At 44.3% G+C, this 12,570-nt stretch overlaps 1 protein-coding gene across 2 annotated transcripts in view; it reads right to left on the bottom strand.

Moving 5' to 3' along the window:
* The window catches only part of ITIH6 (inter-alpha-trypsin inhibitor heavy chain family member 6), a 66,970-nt gene that overhangs the window by 30,928 nt on the left and 23,472 nt on the right, over window positions 1-12,570 (bottom strand). For both annotated transcript variants that reach the window (XM_077284543.1, XM_077284544.1), the window contains 3 exons: window positions 8,248-8,402; window positions 1,190-1,300; window positions 1-248 (listed from right to left, as the gene is read on the bottom strand). In XM_077284543.1, the coding sequence (XP_077140658.1) occupies window positions 1-248; window positions 1,190-1,300; window positions 8,248-8,402 (514 nt within the window). The remainder of the gene's footprint in view (window positions 249-1,189; window positions 1,301-8,247; window positions 8,403-12,570) is intronic.

Below are 12,570 nucleotides of genomic sequence, written 5' to 3'. Positions count from 1 at the left end.
CTCGTACAGCGTTTGTAAGTAAACGACTAGACCTTAGAGGTAGTACCCGAACGTAGTCTATCCCTGTCCTTTCAGAGATGGTCACCTGCACGGTGAGGTTCTGGACTATCTGACCAGGCTTTACACTAATAGAGTGCTCATATTTGCCCAGTTGTCTTCTCAGCAGCTCTTCGTAGGTCAACGTGAAGGTAATTTCTCCACCAGCCTCAACACTCATAGAAACGCGGAACTTCTCCGTCTCTCGATCTCTATAGGAATTAAAGGCCAGTTACATAGCTGAACAAAGGAAGACCCATTCACACCCCACACTCTAGTGATCATCTTTCCTTCTCTTTGGTTTAATGTGGAAGTTGAAGCCTTTACCGAATTACAAAACGGACCAGAAAGAAATTAATTGATCAACTGCACCACTGCAAGTCCATATTCTTTTACTCCCCAGAGGTCAGATATGCTTGGTAGGAAATCTTTTGTGCATTTGCCCCTGGTCCTCCGGCACCCAGCATACACAGACCGGCATCCTTGGTGCCTCTGGAGCTTACTAGGCTCTATGACATGATGTCATCATGATGTCAATAGGCCTCATGCAACATCATGATGTCCATTTCGACACAATTTCGTCACATGGCCTAGTAAGCGTCAGAGATGCCCAGGATGCCAGGCCAAGGATGATCAGAGCAGGTTTGAAAACCGACTGCCATGAATAAACAAATTGGACGACCAAACATCCCTTGTTTCCATGTAATACGTGTTGGCGTTGTGCCCACCAGAGTAGAACCTCCATCTATGATGTCCTAATTGGGCATGTGGAAAGGACAGATTATTTTATCACTGGAGGATCTCTTGAATTGAAAGGGTTACAGGTGGGCATTGATGAAGACTGTAGGAGACTTTTTAGCCTCACGGCTGGAGTGCTTTTTTAAGAATTTGGAAAAATGTAGGTTCAATGATATCACTCGTGCATTTTACTAAATATTGGAGAAAGAGAACATTTCCACTCTATCAGTCAGGTTCGTAGACATAAGTAAAGATGAGTCTGTAATGTACAAGGTGCCTGTGATGTACATGGTGCCCATGATGTATGTGGTGCCCGTGATATACATGGTGCCTATGATGTACGTGGTGCCTGTGATGTACATGGTGCCAGTGATGTACGTGGTGCCCTTGGTTACTTCACTCTTTATATTCTTACCTGGTCCCAACATGAGCTGTAGTCTTTCCCTGACGTCTGGCTTCATCATACATCTTCTTGGCCTGGTGTTTTTCTTTGACCTCGGCTACATGGGTCTTACCATTAACTGTGCTGTAAGTATAGACATCTATGAGTTTTTTTTTCATATTAGATTATCTGGTTTACAAAACCGACTCTGAAATATTAAGACAATTTGAAGAGGGTTCCCCTCATCCTAATCAGGATCCTCCACTATTTGCCAAAATGGTCAGTGGCTAAAAAGGCTGCAGAATCTTTCTCACTCTGGAGAATTCTTTGCTTCCTTTTGCTGCAGTGATGATTTCACTTACATCCGTGCAACTGCTGCAGCCAATCACTGGCCTCACAGTTTTGTTACATACATGCAAGAACCGCCAGTAATTGGCGGCAGCGGTCATGTGCATATATGGAGTGTCATCACTGCAGTAATGAAAACAAAGACTGGCACAGTCCACCAAATCATCATCAGCAACTTATGTGAACCCTGACAATGGCTAGTGTGAAGTGGCTTCATCGCTAGAAAAGGGTTGTTCCAGCCTTTTTATCCGCTTCACTTGGCTTTACTTGGAGGCCATGCAATGTTACAAAATGGCCTAATTCGGACCCCTTCTTAGCCAAAGCGGAGAGCAGCTACAAAATTTCCCTCCTGCTAATTATATGGTCACCATCTCACTTTCAAGAAGAGGTAGTCCAATTGAGACAACCCCTTTAAATCACAACATTTTGTTCTTTTTGTTCTACTACCACAGAAAATGGGAAATTTTTCAGGGGCTGCACATGCCTCTTAAAAACTCCTACGTGCAGCCAGAAGTTATTTTTTCACACAAAGTTGGGATGCTCCGTCATGAGACAGAGCCCTGCAATCAATCGAATTTTCAGGGGTGGGAAATGGGGCATAGAGAGGTCTGGAGTGGAGGTATAGCTACGAGGAAGAAAAATCATCTGCCCCACAGACGGCCGTCACTAAAAGTTGGCAAATAGGGGACAATCCTTATAAAGTGGATCAGTCATAAATTAGGCTATTTAACCCATTATCTACCAATGTCCATTTTTTGGGAATCCCAATCTTTAGCTTCTAGCAACTAAGATTTTATTATTTTTATAATTAGGTCCAATTTTTTGTGTTGTGTTTGTAAAATGAATGTTTTTCAAAATAGGAAATCTTGTCATTTTTAATTGAATATTGGGATGCCCTTTTCTGAAAAATCCATACTTGTAAAAATTTTAATTTGGCAAGTAATGGGTTAATAGATCTCTTAGACCTAATGGGGCTGGTATACTTTACTTTCCTTGAATATTCATATCAGAAAGGCTGTGTAAAAGTGTAAAAGATGGCATAGCCATAGAGCCCATCTGAAGACCCTTGTTGTTTTATTGTGTGTAAATTGTATTTTATTCTGTGTTTTACTCTCATGTAGGCTGCAGTTTCCTATTAGTCAGGGATGACAGGGTTAACTGTAGGGCTGGCCCAGAGTAATGGGCACTAGTGTTTTAGTTCCTGGTTTTTGGGAGTTGGAGAGAAAGAAAGGACATCCTCAGAGAGTTCAGACTGTGAAGGGAGTAAGTTATTCGGCAAGCAATCTACAGTGGTGGCAGGTTTCCTCATAGCAGGCATGTTGGGGCACCTTAGAGGAAGAGTGAAAGAAAGTCTCAGTATTTGCCAGATCTGGAGATCAGCCTGAAAGACTATGGAGTCAGCCAGTCTGGGGGTGAGAGCTCCCTTACATAGTTCACAAAGTGCAGTTAGGGTGCAGTGGGCACAGCGTAACACACTGACCCGTGTGGCCCTGTACTGGGAAGACGGAGATTCCCAGTGTAACCTGTTATGTATATTTAATACTCTTCACAAGTAATGTGCCGGCGTCCATAACCACTACGAATGTGCCTCTGTATTGTGCAGTAGAGAAAATCATGCATTGTTTCTGCTACCCCAGTATATGTGTTTCAACCTCAGAAAACAAGACTTTATTTTGGCAAAACAGTCTGTTTTCTTCATGGTAAAGTTTAAGGGGTCCGGTGCCACACAAATTGTACCAGAACATATCCTGAAGCCCGCAGGGGCGTAACGACCGCGGTCGCAGCGGTCGCCATTGCGACCGGGCCCCGCAGGTCAGGGGCCCCGGGCCGGCAGGGCAGGGCAGGGCCGGGCTGGACATCGGGCACTTCTGGCAAATGCCAGAAGAGCCGATGCCAGTAGTGGGCCGCTGCACTGTTCCTCCCCCCCCCCGCCGCCGCCGCATTTAACTATACCGGCGTCTATGACACCGGTATAGTTCAATGCAATGATGGAGGAGAGCGTCACCTGACGCTCCCTCTCCCATCATTCCCCGCTCTGCCTCTGACAGTACACTGCGGGTGCGCGATGACGTCATATCATCGCGCACCTGCAGTGTCCTGGGCAGACTTCAGCCGCCAGGAGCAGCGCGGGCAAAAGGAAAGGTGAGGAGAGTTTTTTTTTTTCTTTTTCACCGGACTGTGGGGCCATTATCGGGGGGGGGGGGGGGGGAGATGAGATGCGGGCTGTGCTCTATATACCCCTGTGCTGGCTGTGCTCTATATACCCCTGTGCTGGCTGTGCTGCATATACCCCTGTGCGGGCTCTGCTGTATATATCCCTGTGCGGGCTGTGCTGTATATATCCCTGTGCGGGCTGTGCTCTATATACCCCTGTGCTGGCTGTGCTCTATATACCCCTGTGCTGGCTGTGCTCTATATACCCCTGTGCTGGCTGTGCTCTATATACCCCTGTGCTGGCTGTGCTGCATATACCCCTGTGCGGGCTCTGCTGTATATATCCCTGTGCGGGCTGTGCTGTATATATCCCTGTGCGGGCTGTGCTGTATATATCCCTGTGCTGGCTGTGCTGTATATACCCCTGTGCTGGCTGTGCTCTATATACCCCTGTGCGGGCTGTGCTGGATATATCCCTGTGCGGGCTCTGCTGTATATACCCCTGTGCGGGCTGTGCTGGATATACCCCTGTGCGGGCTGTGCTGGATATACCCCTGTGCGGGCTGTGCTGGATATACCCCTGTGCGGGCTGTGCTGGATATACCCCTGTGCGGGCTGTGCTGTATATACCCCTGTGCGGGCTGTGCTGTATATACCCCTGTGCGGGCTGTGCTGTATATACCCCTGTGCGGGCTGTGCTGTATATACCACTGTGCGGGCTCTGCTGTATATATCTCTGTGCGGGCTCTGCTGTATATACCCCTGTGCGGGCTGTGCTGTATTTACCCCTGTGCGGGCTGTGCTGTATATACCACTGTGCGGGCTGTGCTGTATATACCACTGTGCGGGCTGTGCTGTACATACCACTGTGCGGGCTGTGCTGTATATACCACTGTGCGGGCTGTGCTGGATATACCACTGTGCGGGCTGTGCTGGATATACCACTGTGCGGGCTGTGCTGGATATACCACTGTGCGGGCTGTGCTGGATATACCACTGTGCGGGCTGTGCTGGATATACCACTGTGCGGGCTGTGCTGGATATACCACTGTGCGGGCTGTGCTGGATATACCACTGTGCGGGCTGTGCTGGCACCCAACACCATGTTGCAGTGCAGGAGATTCCTGCAACAGTCCGAGGCGTATCTAGGGGAAGGGGGTGGGGGGGCGTCACGGAGGTGGGGGGGGGGGCCCCATTTGGAAGTTCGCACCGGGGCCCATAACTTTGTAGTTACGCCACTGCCTGAAGGTATCCGTAACAGAATGGCAACAGCATGCACACACCCAGGGACCCCTATGCAAGGTGTTTAGGAGCAGAAATAGATGTCGGCGGATTCCACGCACCACCTTACACCTGTATAATCCTCAAATTAAAATGAACATTTTGTGAGTCCAGCCCTCATAAAATGCTTATTGTAGTATCAGACAGGAAAACGTTAAGAAATGATTAAACAGCTATTCTGATATGGAATTTTTTTAACCATAAGTATACCAGCCTCATCAGGTGTAAAATACCTATTTAATAATGTATGCAGATTTTATTATGAAATCTGATGCCAAAACTGCTTTAAAGGGGTTTTTCCCATCTTCACAAATGGGTATTGTCCAATAGCTCTTGTAATACAAGCAATCTTGCAATTTACTGCTTGTTAAAATGTTCACCCGTTCTTGAGATGTTAACCCCTTCATGACATATGACGTATAGTTACGTCATATGTCTTGTCCCTGACATCTTTCCCTGGACATGATAGCTGATTTAATTAACCATCATGTGCCTTTAGCAGCAGAGGGTGGATCAAAGCTCATTCCGGCAGCCCATCGGTGTCCCTGTCACATGATCATGGGACATCGATGGCTTGTCATGACAGCCGAGGGTCTGCAGAAGACCCCATGCCTGTCATTACGATACACCTGTGAGCGGAGATCGTCATGTCAGTATTTCAGTATGCATAGCAGGGCTCAAGCACTGATCTTTACAGCACAAGCGATCAGATGATCGCAGCTTCAAGTCTCATAGGGAGACTATTAAATTCAGTAAAGTGAAATAAGTTTTTAAAAATATGAAAAAAAAAGAAAAAAAAAGTTGAAATCATCTCCTTTTTGACACATTTAAAATAACAATTTAAAAAAAACACATATTTGGTATTGTTGCATTCAGAAATGACCAATCTATCAAAATATAAAGTAAATTAATCCAATCGGTAAACAACGTAATGAGAAAGGAATTTGAAAACGCCAGAACTACGGTTTTTATGGCCACTACAACATTGCAATAAAATGCAATCAATCAGAGTCGATCAGAACATTGTATCTATCCAAAATGGTATCAATAAAAACTTCAGCTCAGGGTGCAAAAAATAAGCCCTCACCCAGCCCCAGATCCCAAAAATTGGAAACGCTATGGGTCTCGAAAAATGGCGACAAACTAAAAACATTTTTTCAGACAAATTTCTTAACTTTTTTTTACCACATAAAGAAAAAATAAACTATGGTAGACATGTTTGGTATCTGCGTACTCGTACTGACCTGGGGAATCATATTGCCAGGTCAGTTCTACCATATAGTGAACATGGTAAATTAAAAAAAAAAAAATTGTGGAATTGCACTTTTTTAAGCCATTTCTCCGCACTTGTAATTGTTTTCCATTTTCTAGTACACTATATGGTAAAACCAATTGTGTCATTCAGAAGTACAATCCTTAAAAAAAAAACCTCAAAAAACAAGCCCTCACATGGCCATATTGACGGAAACATAAAAAAGTTATGGCTTTTGGAAGAAGGGAAGGAAAAAACGAAAAATGACCATAGCGTGAAGGGGTTAACACTTTTCCTTTGTTTACAGCTCGTTGCCTTGGAGACCGACCACGGTTGCTAGACAGCAGACCACGCACTTTGCTTAAAAGTGCTTTTCCATTGAGCTTGTAAGCGCTGCTTTGAAGCTGGGTCGCGCTGTTACAACCTAATCTCCGCCAGCTTCAGTGCAGTGATTATAACTTAGATAGCAGTGGTGGTCGGTCTCCGAGGCAACAAGTTGTAAAAGTGTTAATATCTCAAGAATGGCTGCATATTTTAATAAGCAGTAAATTGCAAAAGTGCTGGTATTTGCATGCACTATCCAACAAAATTAATCTACGAAGGCAGGATTAACCATTTAGGCACTCTTCAAGCTGAAGTACACGGATTCTTGAGGACTAGAAATCTCTTAAGACAACAGGCCACCCATATTTCAAGCAAAATTAGTCCATGTACGCCAGTATTTTTGTTGTTGAGAAAGCCACATTTGATTGAAAAGGAACAATGTTTGTTCCCGGCGGTGATTTACGATCCGGAACACTGTGTCCTGAATTTCGCCGATCTCTGGAGTCGCTAGAATTCATTAATGATGGACGTTTGGGACACAAACATCTCGGATCGGTCATCGCTGTCCCTGACATTGCAGGCCATGTTGATTCCTTCTTGATCCGGCATCTGAATACAAGCGGCTCCTCTGTCTCCGCGTCTCCAGGCAAGATGAAGTCTTAGAGAGACACGCATAGACGGACGGCCAGCGTAAACGCCAGGGCAGAGGCCGGCCAAGATTAACTTGGCCGCAGTGACAAAACCTTCTCTTGTGACAGCGAGCTGTGTGCGGGGATGACTTGCACCATTTCTTTCCTCTTTTCTGTTTATTCTTGGTGCTTTTCCAGGCCTGACTTCAAAGCTCAAGGTTATTCCTGAATTATTATTTTGCGGCCAACATCAGCAAAGTGGGTAGAAAACGGCAGCAACTTTCTCCATATTAGATTTATATAGCGATAGGACTACTTACTATGGCTACTCATGAGTGAAATCCTCAGGGAACACAGAGAAAAATCAATTGTGCTCATTAATGTAACCTTGTTAGAGCAGCAGCTTGTGCTGCAGAGCTGCTCTTCCTACTGTAACTAAAGAAGTGGTGATCACGGTCAGACCTTTTTTTAATGGAGCAGAATCTCTTCATAGGTATATATGAAGTTGTGGATTTCAGGTGAAGAGACTCTGGGCCGGACTGCGAGAACAAGGTTTTAAAGTCAACTGTTTGAGTGGAGCGGTACTGAGCATGTGCGACCACCCATCCTATCGCCGATGCATGGATTACTGGTCGCACATGCTCATTACAGCTCCATTCAAGCAATGGACTTTGGACTCCCCTTCCATTAATCATTGATTTACCATTGGTCGGATATGCAAGGACAGTCCAGTCATGTCAATAGGAGGTATATATTTTGTGGGATGAACCCTTTAATGCCTAGTTTTAAATGGATTCCCATATTTCCAGGAGAAATAAGAGAGGAACAGAACAGTGCAGAATTATAAGAAAAGGTGCCGCACCCTTGATATATGCAAGATAAGAGTATTTATAATGACACACGTCAGCAGAACTTTCTTGTCCTGTTTTGAGCAAATAGAAAGGCTTGTCTTCACTGATATCAGTTTGCCCACATGCAAATGAAAACTCATCTTCTTATAGTTTTCAATCATTCTAATAAAGGCCTGGGAAAAATAATGAAATGTATATATATTTCAGTATGTAAATAACAGCGATATGTGGTAGGAAAACCTATCTACTTACAGTGTGAAGTTAGAGATGAAGGCCGAGCTGGGCAACTCCAGGTCAAAGATTGCCTCCTTAGATTCAGCGTGAGGGTTGACCATAAGAGTCTGCACCTTGGTAAAGGCATAGCGGGAGACTATGGTAGACTGGATGCAGAGGCTGCTGATCGTCAGCTAGGAGACAATAAGACACACATCAAAAACATCGTCCACTGTTCAATTCAGCAGTTTGTTCTTCAGAGCTGTACTTCCAGTTATAACTTGAAGAAAAGTTGCAACCATTGAAAACTAATTTTGAAACGATTAAGTGGAGTCAACCAAATGCGAGATTGGTCCACATCACCTTTCACAATATCTGGTCCTGACCATGTGGATACTGTTAAAAACTGCATCAGATCAGATCAGAAAGCTATCGGCAACCTTCTCTGCCACTCACCCTCAAGTAAGCAGCAGGGATGTCAGGCGACACAATGACAGCACTTCATTGTGCAATGTGAATCGTGCTGCATGGAGGAGTAAGAGGCCACCACTCATTGTGGGAGTGGGGTGTGGTGCGATTACAATTGTATGGGGGCACTACTACTAAATGGAGGCAGTATTACTATATAGGAGGCATAGAGGGGGTGATATTACTATGGTGAGGCTCTAAGGGGGCACTAATACTATATGGAGTTGCAAAGAGGCCATCATTACTTTATGGAGGCCGAGTATGGGAACCATTACTATATGGAGGCACAGAGGGGCACCATTACTATATGGAGGCCGAGTATGGGAACCATTACTATATGGAGGCACAGAGGGGCACTATTACTCTATGGAAGCACAGTATGGGAACCATTACTATATGGAGGCAGAGGGGCACTATTACTCTATGGAGGCACAGTATGGGAACCAATACTATATGGAGGCACAGAGGGGCACTATTGGCACAGTATGGGAACCAATACTATATGGAGGCACAGAGGGGTACTATTACTATATGGATGCACAGTATGGGAACTATTACTATATGAGGGCACAGAGGGGCACTATTACTATATGGAGGCACAGTATTGGGATCCATTACTAAATGGAGGCACAGAGGGGCACTATTACTATATGGAGGCACAGTATGGGAACCAATACTATATGGAGACACAGAGGGGTACTATTACTATATGGAGGCACAGTATGGGAACTATTACTATATGAGGGCACAGAGGGGCACTATTACTATATGGAGGCACAGTATGGGAACCATTACTAAATGGAGGCACAGAGGGGCACTATTACTATATGGAGGCACAGTATGGGAACCATTACTATATGGAGACACAGAGGGGCATTATTACTATATGGAGGCACAGTATGGGAACAATTACTAAATAGAGGCACAGAGGGGCACTATTACTATATGGAGGCACAGTATGGGAACCATTACTATATGGAGACACAGAGGGGCACTATTACTATATGAAGGATTAATGGGGGGCACTATTACTATACAGTTAGGTCCATATATATTTGGACAGAGACAACATTTTTCTAATTTTGATTATAGATATTACCACAATGAATTTTAGACAAAACAATTCAGATGCAGTTGAAGTTCAGACTTTCAGCTTTCATTTGAGGGTATCCACATTAAAATTGGATGAAGGGTTTAGGAGTTTCAGCTCCTTAACATGTGCCACCCTGTTTTTAAAGGGACCAAAAGTAATTGGACAGATTAAATAATTTTAAATAAAATGCTCATTTTTAGTACTTGGTTGAAAACCCTTTGTTGGCAATGACTGCCTGAAGTCTTGAACTCATGGACATCACCAGACGCTGTGTTTCCTCCTTTTTGATGCTCTGCCAGGCCTTCACTGCAGTGGTTTTCAGTTGCTGTTGGTTTGTGGGCCTTTCTGTCTGAAGTTTAGTCTTTAACAAGTGAAATGCATGCTCAATTGGGTTGAGATCAGGTAACTGACTTGGCCATTCAAGAATATTCCACTTCTTTGCTTTAATAAACTCCTGGGTTGCTTTGGCTTTATGTTTTGGGTCATTGTCCATCTGTAGTATGAAACGACGACCAATCAGTTTGGCTGCATTTGGCTGGATCTGAGCACACAGTCTGGCTCTGAATACCTCAGAATTCATTCGGCTGCTTCTGTCCTGTGTCACATCATCAATAAACACTAGTGACCCAGTGCCACTGGCAGCCATGCATGCCCAAGCCATCACACTGCCTCCGCCGTGTTTTACAGATGATGTGGTATGCTTTGGATCATGAGCTGTACCACGCCTTTGCCATACTTTTCTCTTTCCATCATTCTGGTAGAGGTTGATCTTGGTTTCATCTGTCCAAAGAATGTTCTTCCAGAACTGTGCTGGCTTTTTTAGATGTTTTTTAGCAAAGTCCAGTCTAGCCTTTTTATTCTTGATGCTTATGAGTGGCTTGCACCGTGCAGTGAACCCTCTGTATTTACTGTCATGCAGTCTTCTCTTTATGGTAGATTTGGATATTGATACACCTACCTCCTGGAGAGTGTTGTTCACTTGGTTGGCTGTTGTGAAGGGGTTTCTCTTCATGGAGATTATTCTGCGATCATCCACCACTGTTGTCTTCCGTGGGCGCCCAGGTCTTTTTGCATTGATGAGTTACCAGTGCTTTCTTTCTTTCTCAGGATGTACCAAACTGTAGATTTTGCCACTCCTAATATTGTAGCAATTTCTTGGATGGTTTTTTTTCTGTTTTCACAGCTTAAGGATAGCTTGTTTCACTTGCATGGAGAGCTCCTTAGACCGTATGTTTACTTCACAGCAAAACCTTCCAAATGCAAGCACCACACCTCAAATCAACTCCAGGCCTTTTATCTGCTTAATTGAGAATGACATGACGAAGGGATTGCCCACACCTGTCCATGAAATAGCCTTGGAGTCAATTGTCCAATTACTTTTGGTCCCTTTAAAAACAGGGTGGCACATGTTAAGGAGCTGAAACTCCTAAACCCTTCATCCAATTTTAATGTGGATGCCCTCAACTGAAAGCTGAAAGTCTGAACTTCAACTGCATCTGAATTGTTTTGTTTAAAATTCATTGTGGTAATGTCTATAACCAAAATTGGAAAAATGTTGTCTCTGTCCAAATATATATGGTCCTAACTGTATCTAGGCATAGTGGGGGCACCATTACTACAGTTTTGTGGAAAACTGTTTGCCCCCTTCCTGATTTCCCATTCTTTTGCATGTTTGTTACACTTAAATGTTTCAGATCACCAAAGAAATGTAAATATTACAGGGCCCTGAGGGAATTTGAACTCATTTTCCCAAAGATGTGATAAACCACAGTTACAGTAATTTATGTTTGAAGGGGAAAGGGGGGCAATCACTTTTTCACACAGGGCCCTGTAGATTTGGATTTATTTTTCCCTTAATAATAAAGACCTACATTTAAAAACTGCAGTTTGTGATTACTTGTGTTATCTTTGTGTAATATTTACATTTGCTTGAAGGCACAGTGTGGGAAACACTACTATATGGAGGCCCAGATGGGCATTTACTATATGGAGACCCACAGGGACACTATTACTATATGGAGGCCCAGAGGTGCACTATTACTATATAGAGGCCCAGAGGGGCACTTACTATATGGAAGCCCAAAGGGGCACTATTACTATATGGAGGCTCACAGGGGCACTATTACTATATGGAGGCCCAGAGGTGCACTATTACTATATGGAGGCCCACAGGGGCACTATTACTATATGGAGGCCCAGAGGGACACTGTTACTTTGTGGAGGCCCACAGGGGCACTATTACTATATGGAGGCCCACAGGGGCACTATTACTATATAAAGGCCCAGAGGGGCAGTATTAGTATATAGAGGACTAATGGGGGTTAATAATACTATAATGAGGCACAGAGGGGCACTATTACTATACGGAGGTACATAGAGGGCACTATTACTCTTTGTAAGCACAGAAGGACACTATTACTATATAGAGGACTAATGGGGACACTATTACTATATGGAGACGCAGAGAGGGCATCATTACTATGGTGATGCTCTAAGGGGGCACTAATACTATATGGAGTTGAAAAGAGACCATTATTACTATATGGAGGCACAAAGGAGAGCTATTACTATATGGAGGACTAATGGGGGCACTAGTCCTATATGGAGGCACAGAGGGGGGCACCATTACTATATGGAGGCACAGAGGAGGCACTATTACTAGTTGTGGGCACTGTTACTATATGGACATACAGAGGTGGGACTATTATTATATGGATGCACAGAGGGGAGGCACTATTACTATTTCGAGGCACTGAAGGGGCATTATTACAATACAGAGGGGCACTAGTTCTATGGAAAGG

Source organism: Ranitomeya variabilis, chromosome 2, assembly GCF_051348905.1.
Source record: "Ranitomeya variabilis isolate aRanVar5 chromosome 2, aRanVar5.hap1, whole genome shotgun sequence".
NCBI classification, from domain to species: domain Eukaryota; kingdom Metazoa; phylum Chordata; class Amphibia; order Anura; family Dendrobatidae; genus Ranitomeya; species Ranitomeya variabilis.
Note: the sequence above shows the minus strand (reverse complement) of the source record. Positions and strands in the feature narration are given on the sequence as shown.